This window comes from Ascaphus truei, chromosome 5, assembly GCF_040206685.1.
Source record: "Ascaphus truei isolate aAscTru1 chromosome 5, aAscTru1.hap1, whole genome shotgun sequence".
NCBI lineage: Eukaryota > Metazoa > Chordata > Amphibia > Anura > Ascaphidae > Ascaphus > Ascaphus truei.
Genome location: NC_134487.1, coordinates 10,315,133 through 10,338,348, shown reverse-complemented (window position 1 = coordinate 10,338,348; position 23,216 = coordinate 10,315,133). Strand labels below are relative to the sequence as shown.

Genomic DNA, 23,216 nt, shown 5'->3' with positions numbered 1-23,216 from the left:
GAAGCTCAGGTAGGAGAAGCTCAGGTAGGAGAAGCTCAGGTAGGAGAAGCTCAGGTAGGAGAAGCTCAGGTAGGAGAAGCTCAGGTAGGAGAAGCTCAGGTAGGAGAAGCTCAGGTAGGAGAAGCTCAGGTAGGAGAAGCTCAGGTAGGAGAAGCTCAGGTAGGAGAAGCTCAGGTAGGAGAAGCTCAGGTAGGAGAAGCTCAGGTAGGAGAAGCTCAGGTAGGAGAAGCTCAGGTAGGAGAAGCTCAGGTAGGAGAAGCTCAGGTAGGAGAAGCTCAGGTAGGAGAAGCTGCAGAGGCCTCGCGCGGTCCCCCTGGCACTTCATTTGAATGCCTTGGGGGAGTGTACGGCACCTGAGTAGCCGCCACGCCCCCTCTGGAAATTCTGTCCCCCCCCCGATTTAGACGATGGCGTAACAAATCACAGAGATGGGATTCACAAAGTGACAGAGAGGTCATTTCACAGGAGTGCTCAGTCACCTCTCCTCGGGTAAGTCACCGGGTGGGTTGTTTGGCTTCAGCTGGATCCATTCCCTGGTAGAGAGGTCCAGCCGGTGCAGGTCTGTACTGTAAATGTAACCAGTGGTTCCCCCGAACACGTACAGGAAGCCGTTTATAATGGCCATGGCCTGAAAGGAACAGGGATGGAAGGGTCAAACACAGAAGTACACGCATGCCGCAGGAGACCCCCATGGGCATGTATGTATCTTTGGCAAAAGATTAGTGACCGCATTGGTCGTTTATTTCATGAGAAAAATAGAAAGTACGTTTTATTAGAACAAATAGTTTACAGCATACAAGCTTCCCCCTCTCACAAAACTGTGTACAGCAAGAGTAAGGCTTTATACTTTGGGGGATAAGAACGTATAAGGATTTACAGCTGAGTCACAGTTGTTGCTAGAAGCGGTTTGTAAAAAGTCACAGCAAAGGGATTATTGGTTTTGGCCATTAAAAAAAAAAATAAGTTACTAGCCTACTTGGTGGAGTAGTTTTCCTCCTCAGGTAATTCATACATTTATACGTGTTTGTTTCTGTCGACTTGAAAGACGCTTATAAAACAATTAAGGAACCAAGCAGCTACTAGAATGTGACTACTGGATCTCAGATGTGCACATGCAGCATAGAGTCAATGATTTTACTGATTGTTAGACCCAACATATTTTCTGTAAATGCTTGTGCAGTTCTATAAGTAAAATCGCCAAGTAGTCATTCTGGGGAAAGGGCGAGGGTGGGGGGAGGGGGGGTAAAGGAAGGGGAACACGGCTATTGCTTCGAAATAGCAAAGGTTGTGTAGCCCACCCAGGGATTGCACTGTCCGTGGCTTAATATCTGAAGGCATAATAGGGACTAGGTCAATTTTATACAATGGACCTTTTTGGATAAAAACCCGCTACTTGGGGACTCATTTTCCAAAAAGGTCTCTAAATAAAATTCCCCCAAATAATTTCCCTTTTACCCCAATGTGCATCCGCTGCTGATATGGGGGGAGGGGTTTATATAGACGTTACCAGATCAACATAATATGACCCAATATATTCTGCACCCTGTTTTATTCCATTTTACATGCATCAAAATGACCAGCCACATCCGGCTTAACCAGCTCCTAACTGAGGATCTTTTGTCAAATAGAAAAAAAAAATACAGGCAATAAACTTGTTTTTTTCTTTAGTTCCTCTTTCTATTAAGTAAAACCCTTCCAGAAAAAAAAAGGACTAGCTTAAAAAAAAAAAGCTAAATTTTTTTTTTTTTTTTAAATAAATGTTAAATATTTTTTTTTTTTTTTAAAGCCACTCCGCTACGTTTATATTAAAATCAGCAATTTGATGGTTAACGGGACCCACCCTCCGGAATAAGGACCGCAGTCAGAAGGCACCAGGTTCCAGTCCCACTGGTGTTTAAGCCCAAACCGTGCAGTACAGGACATGGGGTTATGTTCAGGGGTACAGCAGTTACCGTAGGCTTGTTTATGTCTGGTTTTGCAATGCATGGCAGACCCCTCCGGCAGCAGAGAAGATTAAACACAATGGCTGTGCAACCCCGGCAGCTCCAGTACCTGGCCGTAGATACGGTTCGGTTTCTTCCCTCGGCAGCTGAGCAGAGCCCATCGCTTGTACTTCACATTACAGACGTGGACATCGTTCCCGTTGCTCTCGCCAAACGGGATGCCAGTGCCACCGAACACCAGGAGGTTATAGCCATGTAGAACCACTAAGAGCCAACACAAAAAAAAACAGGGTGAGGGCTGCGCCAAAACCAGACGGGCTGAGACCGAAGTCAAAGCAGTCATCAGTTTCTGGCTAGATATACCGAGAAGAAGACATTCTGGGATCCGTGTGCTAATAAGGTCGGGTCCTTGGCTGGTGCTGGAATTCCTGGAATATTCTCAGACTAGATGACACATTCAGACTTTGATGTGACAGTAACCAGACGTAACAGGTTATAAATATGTATCGCAGCTAAACAATTCCATGACCATTTTACAAACTCTATGCCATCACCAGCGCAACCTTAAAATCACCACGGCATGCTATCCTCATTCAGGACTATCAAATTAGCGCCTAATGGAAACAGTATGCAGCCTACATTCCCATACATGTTGTGCTATTAGGAGTTAAGCTTTAGGGCCTTCATTTCTAAGGCTATTCAACATGCATGCATATAGCGCCATTCAGGTACATAGCGCTTCACAGCAGTAATACAAGTGACATAACATAATACAGCTGGAATAAGCACTTCAGACATGAAAGTAACAATAGGAAAGGGAGTGCCTGCCCCGAAGAGCTTACAATCTAAGTGTAAAGTAGGGAGAATTTCCAGAGACAGGAGGGTGTTTTGGTAAGTGCATCTGCAAGGGGTCAAGGTCAGGGCATATGAAATGTCTAGTATCAGCCACAGAGCTACCCATATGCTTAATTAAAGGTGTGTGTTTTACGAAAGGTCCTAAAAAAGGTGGATAGAGAGGGTGCTAGTTGGGTATTGAGGGGAAGGGCATTCCAGAGGTGTGGGGCAGTCAGTGAGAAAGGTTTAAGGTGGGAGAGGACTTTAGATACAAAAGGGGGTAGAGAGAAGACATCCTTGAGCAGAACGCAAGAATCAGGCATGTGTTTAGTGAGAAATTAGGGCTAAGATGTAAGGAGGGGGAGAAGAGTGTAAAGCTTTAAAAGAGATGCAGAGAATTTTGTAAGTAATACAGGATTTAATAGTAAGCCAAGAGAGGGATTTCAGCAGGGGAGGCGCAGAGACAGATTTAGGAGAGAGCCAAGTGATTCTGACAGCAGCGTTGTGGATAGCTTGTAGGGGAGACAGGAAGGCCAGACAGCAAGAGGTTACAATAGTTGAGACGGGAGAGAATGAGGGCCTGCATTAGAGTTTTAGCAGTAGAGGGCCAGAGGAAAGGGCGTATTTCTGCAATGTTACAGAGTAAATAACTGCAGGTTTTAGCTACACTGTGAATGTGAGGAGAATGTGAGGGAGGGGTCAAACGTGACCCCTGGGCAGCGTGCTTGTGATACTGGTTTTATGATCGTGCTGCGATTGCCTTAATGCAATGTGATCACGTCCCACGCGGACACTTCCGCGCAGTCTGCGGCAGCATGGATTTAGCCTAATGTGAAAGGGGTAGCAGGGCCAGGCATGGGAGGAAGTATGAGCAGTTTCATCTTGGACATGTACAAGTCACATTATCAAACCAGTAGGGAATGGAAGGCTTTCCCTAGCTTGGCGTTTGATCTTTATTGCAAGTGATACAATATATACAATGGCCAAGGATTGTGCAACTTCACAAATAGCCATCATTAGGCCACCAATTGGTTTGATTAAATTGTGTACGGGGCAAACTTTAAAAACAGCAACATCACACACCATACACACACCATACACACACACCACATCACACACCACACCACACACCACCCCTTTACAGATTTCAGCACTCAGAAGAATTACCAGAGGACTTCATAACAGTGAAGTGATGGCTCTCACGCCAATTTCTCCCAATACTCACATGACATGGATGCCAGCTCTCTCGGCATGTAGCCATCTGTACCCATTTGATGCCAAATCCCAGTAGCGAAATGATATCTCCATAGCTCTCTAAAGAGAGGGTAGTCTTCATTTTCCGGACCTCCAGACTCATCGTAGTCTGGGTTGTAACCACCGAACACGTACAAGTTGGTGTTATCAGCCACGCAGCGGTGCCCACTCCTCGCTGGGGGCGATCGGCGACCTAGAAGATGGAGAACGGCATTGTATAAGTAGCAAATACCGCTGCCACAGTAAACAGGCGCCACTGGCAAAGAGGCTAAAGAACAGAAGAGAGACACAAATCATGCACGTGTACACACTGTACTTCCCTCCCCCGCAACGCCATGCGTCATACCCATAAGTAGATATTTATGCATCACTCTCCAAAACAGTGGTTCCCCACAGACGTCAAACGACCATCATTTGAGGCACACTTCCGGTGAGCTGTTGCTCACGTGTACAAAGCATGCTCTTATGGTGGGCAGCATCAGCAAACAATACAAATGTTTCCGGCCTTCAACATGGCTTGCTGCACATTGGATATTACGTGACAATGAGCCCGATTCTTTCATTTCAGAAATTAAAATTGCCTAAAAATCAGAAGAGCAGCACGGGCAAGGTTTGGTTTTTGTTTTTTTTTAAAAAGGGGTATTTGAGACAAACCGTTTCAGCCACGCATAACACAGCAATCGTGGAAACTATTCGGAACACTTTAGGTTCAAACCAATAAAACTGCTAGTGAACCCATACAGAGGGGCCTGAATTTTCTTCTCCAGGATCAGGAGCGCTTTGGTTTGGGGGGCTGCAGTACATCTAATTTAATGGCTTCGCACTATGCAGCGGCTTATTCCAAAGTAGAGCAAATCTGTCCGCTTCCCTTCACTTGGTACCTGATTGCAATTTCCAGGAAATAATGCATGGCTATTTCAGAAGCACAGGAGCCAAAGGGCTCTGGTTTTTGTTTGACACTGCTCATATTTCACTTTGTAATCACACTGGACTTGGATTGCCCGAGTGTTAATAATAGGATAGGGACGGAGTCATGTTACCACAGCTTCTTACTGAAGGTCAGGGGCAGCGGTAACCACCATATAGAAATACATGCTTCTCTGGGTTCAGCACCAGGCTTTGCCGTTTCACTGCTGTCACTCAAAACACAAATGGAGAACGAGAATGGCGAGGAGCATTCTGGAAGGTCTGATGTTTCATAGATGGAAACCCCAGAGAGAGCCCTCGGCATAAGCGCCGAGATCCTTCCAGAGGCAACATTACAAACACAAGATGACCCAACCCGATGCAAAAATTGAGAGCACTACTGAATGAACGCCTCCAAAACCACACAAAAACAGCTAGACTCAATGGCAACATCCAACATCTTATTTCCATGATGAAGGGTGATGATGAATTAAGGCAATTTTAGAGCTCCCCCACTTCTTTTGGAGCACAGTTTAAAAACCATGTTTTACAGGGTTGAGATTAGAAATCAAAAATGTACTTCGCCTCAAATTTGGCAGGTTTTTAGCGTTCCCTCCATGTACTAATGTCTGGATTTTACCCCAAGCTAAAGATATATAACCAGGACATTCGTACAGGGAGGTTACACTATACTCACTGCAATCCAGGGAAAGGAAGTGACAGTAAACCGAATAGCTTTTTTTAATCTTCCGTAACACGTGGTAGTGGGAACCAAAGAGATATACCCAAGCAAATGCAACCCCCAGGGAGAGAAGACAATAGATCATTTAGCGTTTCATTTAAGGAACAACGGTCTGTAGGACTTTTGTACCAAAGTTAGCCTCGGCCGAAGCTTGAACATCCAATTGAAAATATTTAAAAAATAAAAAATAATAATAAATATCCTGACCACACTGCTGCTCTACATATACAAGTTGGTTGAGCCTTAAAATGCATATAAAGTGGATGCTACCCTCATTGAATGTGCTTTAACACCCAATGGGGGCTGCTTCTTATTGAGGTAGTACATCCACTTGATACAGGATGTAATCCAAAGGGAAATTGTGGCTTTCTAGGCTTGTCGACCCCTTCTTGGTCCCTCTCGGAGTATGAATAGCCAGTCAGACTTTATAAATCTAACCAATAAGAGTTCAAGATTTAAGAGACATCTCAATACATCTAGGTTATGCAACCTTCTTTCCTTCGTGTTACCTGGATTGGTAGAGAAGGATGGAATCGCGATCTCCTGATTACGGTGAAACACGCTTTGCAAGAAAATGAGAAACAGGCCTTGTCATGATGTCATGAGATATTGGGTATTTTTAATCCCTTTGGTGCTTGAGGGGTTAATGAGCTACACTTGTTTAACAAAATACCAAATGCTGGGTTTGAAACTGGTCAGGACTGTTTGTCTGCTCTGAATTTCAAAGGAACTTACTTGGGGCGGGGGTCCATCATGGATAGCCCACTCAAGGTGTCAATTGTTTTAATCAAAGAAGAGCAGCTTCAAAGTATTCTGTAGAAAGGGGTGGGCTTAAGGCACCGTCATAAGAAAGTATTGTATCTAAGTCTGGGGGAGATTGTTACAAGTCAGATCTGTCCAGGGGCATGCTTGGATAGCATGGCAGACCTCATCTTCTGAACCAGTGCCTCTCTGGGAAAAACCCATAGCATGTGGTAATGTACTGTATAGGATTTTCTGTTTTACCCCTTTTATTTTAAGAAGCTGTTCTGCCTTATATTGTATTTTGTAATACCTTTTCTGTAATTCAAGCACTGTATTTTTGTATATATTAAACCATTTAATAAGTAATGCTTTGGGCTCTGAATGAACTTTGTGCACGCTGGAGAGAATAACTTGCTAAATTCAGGCACATGTTACTACAACTAATTTTGTGTTAAAGTGCATAGTTTTTCCTATAATAAACAGGGACCTGAGGCCCATGCGGATATTTTAGTCTAAGATCTTTTATCATATCTGCATAACCTCAGGTGGTGGCAGTGAATAGTTATGATGTGCAATTGAGTAGGGGGTTAAGACTAACTCGCTGGTTCCTTGCAGAGGAGAAAGGGGGGTGGCTAGAGAAGCCTTTGTGTATTAACCCTGGTTGCATATCTAAAGTCACGTGCTCACTTGTGTGCTGTTCCTGGCGGTGGTATATTGGGACGGCTTGGGGAGAGATACAACTAATTTGAGCGACCCCTGAGTGGGTGAAGAGTGGGTATGCTTGCGAGCGTCGGTATTAACCCTTGTCCTGTATGCAGGTCGCGTGCTAGCAGGGGGTCGTACGTGACAAATGGTGGCATAGCGGTGGGATAACAATTTGTAATTTTGTTAATATCAGAGCTTTAGTGGTTTGCGTTTATGCCTGTGGGATAAACGAAACATTAAAAAGTGACTGACCTGTGTGAGTCTTGCGAGAGGTCACAGCTCAGTACCCCAAAGCGATTACTCAGTGCTATTTTTATAAAACATACAAGCAGACAGTTTCGTCCCCCGTCCCCCCTCTTGTTTTTCTTTTGCTATCTTTTTATTTTGAGTAAAGTGTAGTGAATATGGCTGCTTTATACCGACGCCAGACAAAAGAGGCACTGATGGCTCTGTGTGAGGAGCGTGATCTCCAAGGTCTGGGTAAAAATAAAGAAGAGCTCGTACAAATCTTGCTGGAGAAAGATACTGAGCAAGATGCTACACTGGGCCAGGACTACCACAGTAGCGGAACAGAGGGTGGCTTAGCCCTGGAAATTGCCCACGGGTCAAGGAACCCAGGACTATCATATTCTGAGTACTCCAGCAGTTCTCAGCCTGCCGGCGCCTTGGATGTGTACTTGCAAACTACTCTCAAGTACCTAGGACCAGTAGATGATGCAACGCGATTGCAGCTCATCATCCAGTTCCAAGAGCGCGAAGCAGAAAGAGAAAGACAAGCTGCAGAACGTGACGCAGCGAGATATGCTGCAGAACGGGAGGATGCGAGATATGCTGCAGAACGGGAGGATGCGAGATATGCCGCAGAAAGAGAAAGACAAGCTGCAGAACGTGACGCAGCGAGATATGCTGCAGAACGGGAGGATGCGAGATATGCTGCAGAACGTGAGGATGCGAGATATGCCGCAGAACAAGACGCAGAAAGAGAAAGACAAGCTGCAGAACGTGATGCAGCGAGATATGCTGCAGAACGGGAGGACGCGAGATACGCAGCGGACTTAAGGCACCAGCTGGAACTTGCCAAGCTCCAGAGGGAATCGCCAGCCCCCAGCAGCGGAGATTCCCGCCCGTCCAGGCCACGGATGGAGCATTTCACCAGCCTGGCGAAAGATGGGGATCTGGACACTTTCCTGCGGGGGTTTGAACAAACCTGCAGGCAGCATCAGTTGCCGCGTGCCCGGTGGGCGGCATATCTTACACCCCACCCTGAATGAAAGAGCCATGAATGTCGTCGCAGATCTGCCGGAGCACCTGGACCAAGATTACGAGGCCATCAAAGCTGCATTGCAGCACCGTTTCAACGTCACCCCTGAAACCCACCGGCAAAAGTTCAGAGCCCTTCAGCACGAGGGTCCCGGCGGCTTTTCTGAGCTGGTGGGGCGTCTGACATCTTTGTGCAAGCAATGGGTTGGAGGGCTGGAAGTTGAAAGCTTTGAAGGGTTATTGGATCTTGTGGTTCATGAGCAATTTTTAACCCTGTGCCCACCTGAAGTGAGAAAGTGGGTTAAGGACCAGTCAGCCGAGGGAAGAGAGAACGAAGCTGGGGAAGCGATATACAGCAGGACAACGAGGAACAGGGACCATCCGCAGAGGGACGAGAGAGCAAGGTGGGGAGAGATATATACCGCAGGACAGCGGTAAAAAAAAAGCTTCACAGTACTGACATTAGTTCTAGCATGTTTGCTGGTTAAACTGTTGTAGAAATTGGGCCAATTTCCTTGCGCCAATTTGTGCGCCTATCCGGAGCCACTGGCGTCTGTGGTAATGGTTACCCAGTCATGGAGGAAGTACTGGTTTTGCAAAATGTGTGGATTATCCCACCACTTCAGCTCCTGTTTTATCAACTGATCTTGAACAGAAATCCTGTGCTCTGGACGCCTTGGATATCTGCACCATTGATCCCAGATATTTTTCTAGGAGGGGCCTCGTGAAATCTTGCCCACTTGACACCGCTTAGTGTTGATGTGAATTTTCCCAGTAATGCCATGTCCTCATGCTGCAACCCGATAAGATTGCCAGAACCTTGCGGTTGGGAAACTTGCGTCACTCAGTTGGGGGAGGTATTGTAAATTCATCTGTATTTGGTACCATTTTAAAATGACCTGAAAATTACAGGGAACCCTTTAGGGATGCACGGGGAACCAAGGGTTCCCAAGAACCCTGGTTGAAAAACCACTGAGCTATGGACTGCCCTAGATTTGGTTAGTGACCCTGTGCCTGAAGTAGCTTCTGAGGAAAAAAGAGAGATCCAGCGCTCCACGGATTTCAAGATAAATGAATTTATTGTGCCCAATAAATTCATTTATCTTGAAATCCGTGGAGCGCTGGATCTCTCTTTTTTCCTCAGTGTACATTGGAATTTGCCTAACAGGTACTTCCTTGAACCAGCAGCACCGGTAAACTGTATGTATTCATTATATTGTGGTGTGCAGCCAAAACCCTTTTACATTGGTACTTAGTTCCTGAAGTAGCTTCAGCAGTCGCCCTGCTTGAGCTTTGATGCTCCTAGCTTTCTGGAACACAATCACGCTGATCTCCTAGTGCATTGCCACGTTTAAAAAAAAAAAAAAAAAAAAAAAAAAAAAAAAGGGGGGGGGGAGCAGAACAGGCGCTCGCTCCCAATCTATGCTGCACCATGCCAGTACTTGACCCTCTTGCTTTTCAAGATGCTTCAGCGATTCAGTCCCAGTGGGCCTCCGGCCAGCAGACGGAGGCACATAATGCCAGAGCCTCAGGGGGCAGAGAGGCAGAGAACCGAGATTACTTACACAGTCCTGGAGAGTCCCACAAATTTTTTTAAAACTACTGCTACTCTCCTGGACAGGAAAAGACTGCTTATAGTATCTGCAGAAGAAGACTTTCTTGTCCTACTGAGGACAGTAGTGGTGAGGAGTTACCACGTCGGTACCCACTGCCACAGGGGAAAGTACAAGGTTTTTTATGGAGCGCTTTGGTGAGTAAAATCTGTAAACAATGAGTTCTGGTTTAATACAGGAGATGCTGCTGACATTGCTTTATTTAGTCAAAAACAAAAAAAAACAAAAAAGGAGGAATTTGCTTATCTTGGTCAACTTATTACTGAAATGTGCAGAAAAGCAAATTAAGAAACATTTACCCCGCAGAGAATCGTGCTCATGAAAGCGGGCTCATTTTTTCAAACTATTCTATTTTTGTGACACGATTCCGTTGATGCCGAATTATTGCCGACGGTGAATGTACAAACCGCTTCACCTCATGCTCTGTTCCCATATGAACACCACTAAACTCAGGAGACTAATCACAGCTCATCTGTAACGTGCGTTCAGGGAAAGTTAGTGGTGCACAGAACTCGGAGAGGAGATTTTACTGCAAAACAAAGCACTTGCTCAGCATGAGATGGTGGTGATGATGATAATGATAATGATAATAATAATAAATAGCATGTCCTTGTATAGCGCTGCTAGTTTTACGTAGCGCTTTACAGAGACATTTTGCAGGCACAGGCCCCTGCCCTGTGGAGCTTACAATCTATGTTTTTGGTGCCTGGGGAACAGGGAGATAAAGTGACTTGCCCAAGGTTACAAGGAGCCGACACCGGGAATTGAACATGACTCCCCTGCTTCACACCCAGTGCCAGTCAGTGTCTTTACTCACTGAGCCACTCCTGATTAGTTCCTCTGCATATGGAGATGGTCACTTATGTCACACTAAGCGCTCCCCGGATGGGAATCACGATGCCTGTATTCTACCTTATGCAGAACACAGTGCTTAGATAACCTTAAAAGCAACAATCAGCTCTCCTTTACCATTTCCCCTGTTGGCACATCCCCGTGCATAACCCCTCCAGCCCAATACTGGTTTCATAGTAGATTAGGCTCGAGAGATTCCCATCAAGTTTTATTTATAAAATGTTTTAACCGGGAAATACATTGAGATTTACCTCTTGTTTTTAAGTATGTCCTGGGCACAGTTATTATAACAATACATGTTATATTAAAATGGAAAAGGTTATACATTATATTTAAAGACATTTCATGAACAGCTAAAGATGTTATGGGTTTATGTACAGTAACAGTGCAACCCTTGCTAAATTCTAATGGGTCGCCGTTTAATATTTATATTGACGTGGAAGGCAAAACAGAACACAGTGAAAAATTTGCCAATTATGTGTAAAAAGGAAGTGATTTCCCGACTAGTAATTGTAATCAGATTTCTTCCTGGATTAATGTTCTACCATTTCAGTGGGAAAAAGGTCACTGGACATACACAAAAGGACATACACAAGTGTCCTTACACGTAAGTACCACAAGCGGGAGATTTGGAAAGAATGGGTAGAATAGTGCAGTCCAACGCAATCTGTCCTTGTTTGTTTACAATGTGTTTCCCTTCATAAGTCATATCTGAACAGCTCCATTACTATAACATGAAAACAAGAGGGATGTGATGCTCTCAATTGTAACCAGTCCTGTATTGAACATCCAATATTGTTTAAATCCACAATGGGTTAATCTGTATAACGATAGAGTGCCCCCAATGAAGTTGATTCACAACTGGTGGGACAGACGTGGAGTCAGCCAGACCCTCACTAGATTACAGTGTTTCAAACCCAACCAGTGTTATAGAAATGAGTGGTCAATGACCATGGTAAGCAGGAATAAATAAAAGGCACTGCGGCTCTTTACCTGTACTACCAGGGGGGCGCTCGTGTCGTTGGCGGCGTGCGATCCATCCTTTGAAGATCCAGAAGAGTAGAGAGCGTTGATAGCGCACTGCCAGGGGATCCTGAGAGTATCAATCAGGAACAAGAAACAGCCAGGCCACTCCAAAAGTGTCCACTTGATAAAGTACACTTAGTACGAAACGCGTAGGTGAGTTTACCTGTCCGTTTCCTGTGTGTATTTCCAGCATGGATAATATTTTTTCACTTTTGGAGTGGCCTGGCTGTTTCTTGTTCCTGATTTATACTCTCAGGACTCTCTGGCAGTGCGCCATCAACGCTCTCTACCATTACTATAACAGCATGCGACGCAGAGCTGTAACTCTGGCAGTGAAGGTGTTAAACTGAAGGACACTGATTGTGTGTTATACACACTGCCTGAATTTGGGGCTCTTGTAAGTCCCCATTGCATCTGTATGGTGTCTGCTTGATCAATATCTGTTCTTCTGATTCGTGTAGCATCTTCATTATTTGTTCACTCTTCATGGATTTTCGTTTTTATATGTACTTTCATGTTAATCATTTCTTTATCACACAGTGTTGCACTATTATTTGTGTATGCTCTTTCCCCACATGTCCCCACTGGTGTACTGCGCTCCCTGACTTCTTGGCACCTCAACTAGTAAAGGATCAACAAGGAAGATCCATTGAAGGTTGAGCTGCAATTTATCACTGGTTGTATATATTTTTCCTTTCTTTTTTATGCTTTTATTATTGCTGGTTTTATTACCTATTATTGTGTTATACCTGGAAGACCCCCAGGAGCGCCTGGTGATTTCTGTATTCCCATACTGATATATTTAGTCTCATTGTGTCCGGCCATGAGTACCTGAATGTATTGATGTGTCTCACGTGTTAGTATTACAGAAGTGAAGTTACGAGTACATTTAGACATGGAAAAGGCGTTTGAAACGTCCTTTGGTAGGAGGCATTTTTCTCTGTCGTAAGATTGTCAATCTCACAGCTGATTTACGACAGGGGCTAGGTTAATGTTGTGTTCAATGGGAAAGAATTGTATTTAAGTCTGAGCAGGTATTATGAAAATCAGATGTCCAGAGGTGTATTTGAGACCAGATACGAGATATTTCATCGTCTCTTACCAGTGACCTCTCTGGGGGGGAAATAAAAAAATAAAAATCTATGGCATTTGGTAAAGTATAGGTTTTCTTTTATGTTTTCCACGTATTTTAAGAAGCTGTTCTGCCTTGTATTGTAACCGTTTTGTGTAATACCTTTTCTGTAATCTAAACACTATTTGTATATATATTAAAACATTTATTAAGTAATGCTTTGGGCTCTGAATGAACCGTTTGCACGCTCTGGGGGGGTAATTACAATTCGAACACATTTTTGCTACAACTGATGTGTGTGTTAAAGTACATCGTTTTTTTCTATAATAAACAGGGACAGGGGGCCTGGCAAATATTAGTCTGATATTTTATCATATTTGCATAACCTCAGGTGGTGGAAGTGGATAGTTAAGATTAACCCCTACTCAATTGCAAATCATAACTCACTGGTTCATTGCGGAGGAGAAAGGTGGGGTGGCTAGAGTAGCCGTGTGTATTAACCCTGGTTGCATATCTAAGTTACGTGCTCACTTGTATGCTGTTCGTGGCGGTGGTGTATTGGGACAGATTGAGGCGAGATATAACTAATTTGAGGGACCTTTGTGGGGGTGAAGGGTGGGGCAGCTTGCGGGTTGTGTATTGATTCTTGATCCTGTACAGGAGATATTGTCCAATTGACGGACCTTTGAAGGTGAAAAGCAGGAACGTTTGCGGGCTTGAGTATTAACCCTTGTCCCGTATGCAGGTCACGTGCTAGAAGGGTGCCGTCCGCAACACCATGTTTTTATTTTTTAAACAAAATTAACCGTTCCCAGCATTTAGAGAAGCTTACTGGTCTAGGACCACTACAGACCTAATAACGGGGTACAATTTTGCATCTCAAATGCAGAAGATATGAAGGATGTTTGAATACTTTCCAAGTTTAAAAAAAAATAAAGAAAGAAAATAATGGATAACAGAGGAACTGTCCCATCAACGATCTCATGTCAGAAGGACGTACAATTTAGCCCCCAGTCACATTACACAACAGGCTTTACAAACCACGGCGTGTCAAGTATTATTAGCATGTGTATTACGTTGTGCCGGCCACATGAAAAAAAAAATTAAATCAAAAAAATTAAATAAAAAAAAAATCCCCATTTTCATTAAATGCCAATTGTACGCAGAAATGGGGTCGATCTACAATACAAATGCGTTTTGGCGAGTGTGTGTCCTGCCATATACAGTGCAATGGGCAAGGAACTCAGCAGCTACAATGTATCCTTGCATGACTAAGGTAACTTTATCTATTGTTTCAGTTTGCAGCTCAAAACGCTGGGAACATTGGCAACAAATGATCTCACACACACAGGAAAGTGCTGCAAAGATCTTGCACTGCTGGGGAGGTGGCTAAAGCCTGCTATAGAAATCACAGGATGCTCAGTATATTAATCACGCATTAAACATGACATTAAGAGTTTATTAAAAAAAGTTTATAATAATTTTTTTATTCAAGTATTATCATCTAGTACTGAATTATTATTATTATAATACACACACCACACACCACACACACACACACTTTATGTGAGACCGACAAGAAGCCCCCAGTCACAGCCATGCTTTGGCCATGCTGACCTAAAGCAGCACTTGTGTTATCTGTAAGGTCAACGCTTCAGCACACTTACTAAAGTGGCAAAGCAGAGCTATTCTGTACTGATCAAATGTTTATTCAACATTAAAATTAATAGACAACACGGAGGGCAAGTATGAACCCTACACCTGCCTACTCTGACCGCGCGCTCCCATTACTCTGCATCCATACCTTTATTTATGGCTACCTGAGGCCTATGCCAGGGATGTATTCACTAATGGACTTTATCCACCTTTACAACTCCCTGCAAGGAGGCGCTTCCAAGCACGCACTATAATCTCAGCCTTAGAACTCCCTGCTAGGAGGCGCTTCCAAGCACGCACTATAATCTCTGCCTTAGAACTCCCTGCTAGGAGGCGCTTCCAAGCACGCACTATAATCTCAGCCTTAGAACTCCCTGCTAGGAGGCGCTTCCAAGCACGCACTATAATCTCAGCCCTAGAACTCCCTGCTAGGAGGCGCTTCCAAGCACGCACTATAATCTCAGCTTTAGAACTCGCTGCTAGGAGGTGCTTCCAAGCACGCACTATAATCTCAGCCCTAGAACTCCCTGCTAGGAGGCGCTTCCAAGCACGCACTATAATCTCAGCCTTAGAACTCCCTGCTAGGAGGCGCTTCCAAGCACGCACTATAATCTCAGCCCTAGAACTCCCTGCTAGGAGGCGCTTCCAAGCACGCACTATAATCTCAGCCCTAGAACTCCCTGCTAGGAGGCGCTTCCAAGCACGCACTATAATCTCAGCCTTAGAACTCCCTGCTAGGAGGCGCTTCCAAGCACGCACTATAATCTCAGCCTTATTAGAACTCCCTGCTAGGAGGCGTTTCCAAGCACGCACTATAATCTCAGCCTTAGAACTCCCTGCTAGGAGGCGCTTCCAAGCACTCACTATAATCTCAGCCTTAGAACTCCCTGCTAGGAGGCGCTTCCAAGCACGCACTATAATCTCAGCCTTAGAACTCCCTGCAAGGAGGCGCTTCCAAGCACGCACTATAATCTCAGCCCTAGAACTCCCTGCTAGGAGGCGCTTCCAAGCACGCACTATAATCTCAGCCCTAGAACTCCCTGCTAAGAGGCGCTTCCAAGCACGCACTATAATCTCAGCCTTATTAGAACTCGCTGCTAGGAGGCGCTTCCAAGCAAGCACTATAATCTCAGCCTTATTAGAACTCGCTGCTAGGAGGCGCTTCCAAGCACGCACTATAATCACAGCCTTATTAGAACTCGCTGCTAGGAGGCGCTTCCAAGCACGCACTATAATCTCAGCCTTATTAGAACTCCCTGCTAGGAGGCGTTTCCAAGCACGCACTATAATCTCAGCCTTAGAACTCCCTGCTAGGAGGCGCTTCCAAGCACTCACTATAATCTCAGCCTTAGAACTCCCTGCTAGGAGGCGCTTCCAAGCACGCACTATAATCTCAGCCTTAGAACTCCCTGCAAGGAGGCGCTTCCAAGCACGCACTATAATCTCAGCCCTAGAACTCCCTGCTAGGAGGCGCTTCCAAGCACGCACTATAATCTCAGCCCTAGAACTCCCTGCTAAGAGGCGCTTCCAAGCACGCACTATAATCTCAGCCTTATTAGAACTCGCTGCTAGGAGGCGCTTCCAAGCAAGCACTATAATCTCAGCCTTATTAGAACTCGCTGCTAGGAGGCGCTTCCAAGCACGCACTATAATCACAGCCTTATTAGAACTCGCTGCTAGGAGGCGCTTCCAAGCACGCACTATAATCTCAGCCTTAGAACTCCCTGCTAGGAGGCGCTTCCAAGCACGCACTATAATCTCAGCCTTAGAACTCCCTGCTAGGAGGCGCTTCCAAGCACGCACTATAATCTCAGCCTTATTAGAACTCGCTGCTAGGAGGCGCTTCCAAGCACGCACTATAATCTCAGCCTTATTAGAACTCGCTGCTAGGAGGCGCTTCCAAGCACGCACTATAATCTCAGCCCTAGAACTACCTTCTAGGAGGCGCTTCCAAGCACGCACTATAATCTCAGCCCTAGAACTCCCTTCTAGGAGGCGCTTCCAAGCACGCACTATAATCTCAGCCCTAGAACTCCCTGCTAGGAGGCGCTTCCAAGCACGCACTATAATCTCAGCCTTAGAACTCCCTGCTAGGAGGCGCTTCCAAGCACGCACTATAATCTCAGCCTTATTAGAACTCCCTGCTAGGAGGCGTTTCCAAGCACGCACTATAATCTCAGCCTTAGAACTCCCTGCTAGGAGGCGCTTCCAAGCACGCACTATAATCTCAGCCTTAGAACTCCCTGCAAGGAGGCGCTTCCAAGCACGCACTATAATCTCAGCCTCGAACTCCCTGCTAGGGGGCGCTTCCAAGCACGCACTATAATCTCAGCCTTAGAACTCCCTGCTAGGGGGCGCTTCCAAGCACGCACTATAATCTCAGCTTTAGAACTCCCTGCTAGTAGGCGCTTCCAAGCACGCACTATAATCTCAGCCCTAGAACTCCCTGCTAGGAGGCGCTTCCAAGCACGCACTATAATCTCAGCCTTAGAACTCCCTGCTAGGAGGCGCTTCCAAGCACGCACTATAATCTCAGCCCTAGAACTCCCTGCTAGGAGGCGCTTCCAAGCACGCACTATAATCTCAGCCCTAGAACTCCCTGCTAGGAGGCGCTTCCAAGCACGCACTATAATCTCAGCCTTAGAACTCCCTGCTAGGAGGCGCTTCCAAGCACGCACTATAATCTCAGCCCTAGAACTCCCTGCTAGGAGGCGCTTCCAAGCACGCACTATAATCTCAGCCTTAGAACTCCCTGCTAGGAGGCGCTTCCAAGCACGCACTATAATCTCAGCCCTAGAACTCCCTGCTAGGAGGCGCTTCCAAGCATGCACTATAATCTCAGCCTTAGAACTCCCTGCTAGGAGGCGCTTCCAAGCACGCACTATAATCTCAGCCTTAGAACTCCCTGCTAGAAGGCGCTTCCAAGCACGCACTATAATCTCAGCCTTAGAACTCCCTGCTAGGAGGCGCTTCCAAGCACGCACTATAATCTCAGCCTTATTAGAACTCGCTGCTAGGAGGCGCTTCCAAGCAAGCACTATAATCTCAGCCTTATTAGAACTCGCTGCTAGGAGGCGCTTCCAAGCACGCACTATAATCTCAGCCTTAGAACTCCCTGCTAGGAGGCGCTTCCAAGCAAGCACTATAATCTCAGCCTTAGAACTCCCTGCTAGGAGGCGCTTCCAAGCACGCACTATAATCTCAGCCTTAGAACTCCCTGCTAGGAGGCGCTTCCAAGCACGCACTATAATCTCAGCCTTATTAGAACTCGCTGCTAGGAGGCGCTTCCAAGCACGCACTATAATCTCAGCCTTATTAGAACTCGCTGCTAGGAGGCGCTTCCAAGCACGCACTATAATCTCAGCCTTATTAGAACTCGCTGCTAGGAGGCGCTTCCAAGCACGCACTATAATCTCAGCCTTAGAACTCCCTGCTAGGAGGCGCTTCCAAGCACGCACTATAATCTCAGCCCTAGAACTCCCTTCTAGGAGGCGCTTCCAAGCACGCACTATAATCTCAGCCCTAGAACTCCCTGCTAGGAGGCGCTTCCAAGCACGCACTATAATCTCAGCCTTAGAACTCCCTGCTAGGAGGCGCTTCCAAGCACGCACTATAATCTCAGCCTTAGAACTCCCTGCTAGGAGGCGTTTCCAAGCACGCACTATAATCTCAGCCTTAGAACTCCCTGCTAGGAGGCGCTTCCAAGCACGCACTATAATCTCAGCCTTAGAACTCCCTGCAAGGAGGCGCTTCCAAGCACGCACTATAATCTCAGCCTCGAACTCCCTGCTAGGGGGCGCTTCCAAGCACGCACTATAATCTCAGCCTTAGAACTCCCTGCTAGGGGGCGCTTCCAAGCACGCACTATAATCTCAGCCTTAGAACTCCCTGCTAGTAGGCGCTTCCAAGCACGCACTATAATCTCAGCCCTAGAACTCCCTGCTAGGAGGCGCTTCCAAGCACGCACTATAATCTCAGCCTTAGAACTCCCTGCTAGGAGGCGCTTCGAGGCACGCACTATAATCTCAGCCCTAGAACTCCCTGCTAGGAGGCGCTTCCAAGCATGCACTATAATCTCAGCCTTAGAACTCCCTGCTAGGAGGCGCTTCCAAGCACGCACTATAATCTCAGCCTTATTAGAACTCGCTGCTAGGAGGCGCTTCCAAGCACGCACTATAATCTCAGCCTTATTAGAACTCGCTGCTAGGAGGCGCTTCCAAGCACGCACTATAATCTCAGCCTTATTAGAACTCGCTGCTAGGAGGCGCTTCCAAGTACGCACTATAATCTCAGCCTTAGAACTCCCTGCTAGGAGGCGCTTCCAAGCACGCACTATAATCTCAGCCTTATTAGAACTCGCTGCTAGGAGGCGCTTCCAAGCACGCACTATAATCTCAGCCTTATTAGAACTCGCTGCTAGGAGGCGCTTCCAAGCACGCACTATAATCTCAGCCTTATTAGAACTCGCTGCTAGGAGGCGCTTCCAAGCACGCACTATAATCTCAGCCTTAGAACTCCCTGCTAGGAGGCGCTTCCAAGCACGCACTATAATCTCAGCCTTAGAACTCCCTGCTAGGAGGCGCTTCCAAGCACGCACTATAATCTCAGCCTTAGAACTCCCTGCTAGGAGGCGCTTCCAAGCACGCACTATAATCTCAGCCTTATTAGAACTCGCTGCTAGGAGGCGCTTCCAAGCACGCACTATAATCTCAGCCCTAGAACTCCCTGCTAGGAGGCGCTTCCAAGCACGCACTATAATCTCAGCCTTAGAACTCCCTGCTAGGAGGCGCTTCCAAGCACGCACTATAATCTCAGCCTTAGAACTCCCTGCTAGGAGGCGCTTCCAAGCACGCACTATAATCTCAGCCCTAGAACTCCCTGCTAGGAGGCGCTTCCAAGCACGCACTATAATCTCAGCCCTAGAACTCCCTGCTAGGAGGCGCTTCCAAGCACGCACTATAATCTCAGCCTTAGAACTCCCTGCTAGGAGGCGCTTCCAAGCACGCACTATAATCTCAGCCCTAGAACTCCCTGCTAGGAGGCGCTTCCAAGCACGCACTATAATCTCAGCCTTAGAACTCCCTGCTAGGAGGCGCTTCCAAGCACGCACTATAATCTCAGCCCTAGAACTCCCTGCTAGGAGGCGCTTCCAAGCACGCACTATAATCTCAGCCCTAGAACTCCCTGCTAGGAGGCGCTTCCAAGCACGCACTATAATCTCAGCCTTAGAACTCCCTGCTAGGACGCGCTTCCAAGCACGCACTATAATCTCAGCCTTAGAACTCCCTGCTAGGACGCGCTTCCAAGCACGCACTATAATCTCAGCCTTATTAGAACTCGCTGCTAGGAGGCGCTTCCAAGCACGCACTATAATCTCAGCCTTATTAGAACTCGCTGCTAGGAGGCGCTTCCAAGCACGCACTATAATCTCAGCCTTAGAACTCCCCGCTAGGAGGCGCTTCCAAGCACGCACTATAATCTCAGCCCTAGAACTCCCTGCTAGGAGGCGCTTCCAAGCACGCACTATAATCTCAGCCCTAGAACTCCCTGCTAGGAGGCGCTTCCAAGCACGCACTATAATCTCAGCCTTAGAACTCCCTGCTAGGAGGCGCTTCCAAGCACGCACTATAATCTCAGCCCTAGAACTCCCTGCTAGGAGGCGCTTCCAAGCACGCACTATAATCTCAGCCCTAGAACTCGCTGCTAGGAGGCGCTTCCAAGCACGCACTATAATCACAGCCTTATTAGAACTCGCTGCTAGGAGGCGCTTCCAAGCACGCACTATAATCTCAGCCTTAGAACTCCCTGCTAGGAGGCGCTTCCAAGCACGCACTATAATCTCAGCCCTAGAACTCCCTGATATGAGTGTGGGTGCATGGAACCGCCCCAAACCATTCAAGTTACCGGCCTATTGTTCCAGCAATTATCTGCTCCCTTGTATTCTCCTTATAGCAAATGTGGTATTTCAAAGTCGACGCTGACTGCCGCGGAATCCATTGGATGAGCCCGCGTCAAGCTTCTACTGCCTTTATTTTAAGTCTCCAATCCTTATGAATGTAGATTAGGGCCTCGGCCAAGCTCCCCGCTGGCGTGCTGAGGCGCGCTGAGGCTCAGGGAAAGCGGGTGCTTTCCCTGGCCTTAGACAGCGCGCCGCCAGGGGGGCGGGCCAGTGACGTCACGGAGCTGGTTCGCCCTCGTTGGGCGAATCGCTCACGTGACCGGCCCTGCGCTCCGGCGAGCGCTGAAATGTAAAAATCTGCTAAGACCTGCGCTTCCGCAAGCGTAGACGAGCCCCTACTAAAGTTGCTCTAATTGCGGCAGTAGGGGCTCAGTGCCGAGCGGAAGCGCGCCTCAGTGCGCCTCCGCCAGCAAGCAGCAACCTTGGACGAGGCCTAATACGCAGAAACTTTATGCTAAATAAAATGACTTATTTCACGTGGCTGATGCGACAAACTCTGAAATATTTCTGTATGTACCCCACCACTGCAGTATATTGGACAACACGTTCCTACCAATTCGTTAAGTCCCTGGACATAAATACCACAAGCGGGAGATTTGGAAAGAATGGGTAGAATAGTGCAGTCCAACTCAATCTGTCTTGGTTTGTTTACAATGTGTTTCCCTTCATAAGTCATATCTGAACAGCTCCATTACTATAACAGCATGCGACGCAGAGCTTTAACTCTGGCAGTGAAGGGGTTAAACTGAAGGACAATAAGGCTACATCAAGGTCTCTTGAGGACCCTCATCCAAAAGTCATTAAATGAAGGGCACATTAGGAGCGCTGTTCAGTGATTGGGAACAATTCTAACTTGTAGATAATGGCTTTCCATTCCACAGCACTTTATAAGGAGTCAGAGGCGTTCATGCAGCCACTCCCAGGGTGGAACTTTGGCAGCACCTTTCTGGCCCTCCTGTCTGCATGGCGGCCTCTAAAAGGGGAGATGGGAGAAAGGAAAGGTGTTACTATGCAGCTCAGGGAGAGACACCCATTTGTTCTACGCCTCATTGCTAAAATCAGAGCTAAAATGATGCCCTTGTGCATTCAAAACCAGTTTATCCACGCAGGTTTCCAACTAAACTACAGCCTGCAAAGGCAGCAACAAGACGACACCAATGTCTGACTGGCAGATAGAAGCACAATTTGGTGTTAAACAGCTCATCCAAGCTCAAATCTCTATTACACACGCCAAACAAATAACTCATGTTACAGGTATATTAGAGCAAGCTCTACAGGGGAGGATTGTTACCCGTGCAGCCTGCCATCCATGCAAACATAACAGCCCCTGGTGAGTTTATGGGGGAGGAAGAAGCCAACCCCAGAAATGCAACCATAGGCTCAAAGCCACACTAAACAATGCTTACCAAATAAGTGAAAGTACTCATGCAAGCAACATTTGAAGGGGCAAGCCATGCCACTTTTCTTTAATACAGGGGGTCTCCAGAGCTGAAACCCGTTAATTTCAGCTCCAGGGACCCCCTGCTTCCGGAGATACTTACCTCCAAAGGGGGGGGGGGGGGGCAAACACCTCTGCAGTGTAATCTTAACTCCGTGCCCAGGACATACTTGAAAACGAGGTAACTCAATGTATTACTTCCAGGTAATACAGTTTATAAATAAAGCTCCTTAGTCACATGGGCCAATAGGAAGCCACACCGGATGATGTCACGGCTTCCTATTGGCCCGTGAGCTTTGAAAAGCAGCCATGTAAACCCTGGCGTGGCAACTGGCACCCACTACAGAGGCAAGTACCACTGGAAGCCGGGGTCACCGGCGCTGAAATCAATGGTTCAGCTCCAGAGACCCCCTGCTTCAATCCTGGATTTAAAAATTAGAAAGGGGAAAAAAAACAGCGTGGATTGCCTCTTTATTCTTCGTTTGAAGCCAGTAGACCGGATTCGGGATGGTACCCCAGTAAAACACACGGGAACGCGCAGTCTCCAGAATATACATTCCCCAGGTGTACTGTACATCTCCTCGCCACACACCACTACGAAAAGGACTCATTGACATAAAGAGCTCGCCCAGCATGTCGGTGAGGAAACCGAACAGCAATAACCTGTGTTTGTGTCAAATTGTTTATTTATTTATAGCACTATTTGCTCTTCAAATTAGACAGGGACAATTTCAGAACTAACCTCAGAAGAATAACCCCTTCAGTGGCCAAGGGGGCTAGTGACACGTTGCTCTGCACTGAATGGGTTAAAATAATATAGGTGAATACTGCCAGGTACTGAGGCCAGCGTTCGAGACTGCAGGAGCAGCGACTGCCTCTGGGTGCATTAGCGCTGGCACCAGGGGTGGGCAACGCCAGTCCTCAAGGGCCACCAACAGGTCATCAGGATATCTATCCCTGCTGCAGCACAGGTGGCTCAGACTGTGCTGAAGCAGGGATAACCTGACCTGCTGGTGGCCCTTGAAGTGAAAGTCATTTAGTTTCATTCTTTGGCCAAAGCATTTTGAAGCTTGCAAACCCCGCCAAGGTATCCCTTCCCTCGCATGTCCCAGCATTGCAGGAGCTTTCCGACACATCCACATGGGGTGCTGGGTTTGGGTTCTGAGCTTACACACAAATGTTGGGACTTGCCAAAGAGGGAAATATGGTGAC

General features: G+C 46.8%; 1 protein-coding gene across 2 annotated transcripts in view; it reads right to left on the bottom strand.

Moving 5' to 3' along the window:
- The window catches only part of KLHDC10 (kelch domain containing 10), a 54,115-nt gene that overhangs the window by 13,743 nt on the left and 17,156 nt on the right, over nucleotides 1–23,216 (bottom strand). For both annotated transcript variants that reach the window (XM_075599341.1, XM_075599340.1), the window contains 3 exons: nucleotides 4,003–4,224; nucleotides 2,053–2,207; nucleotides 480–628 (listed from right to left, as the gene is read on the bottom strand). In XM_075599341.1, the coding sequence (XP_075455456.1) occupies nucleotides 480–628; nucleotides 2,053–2,207; nucleotides 4,003–4,224 (526 nt within the window). The remainder of the gene's footprint in view (nucleotides 1–479; nucleotides 629–2,052; nucleotides 2,208–4,002; nucleotides 4,225–23,216) is intronic.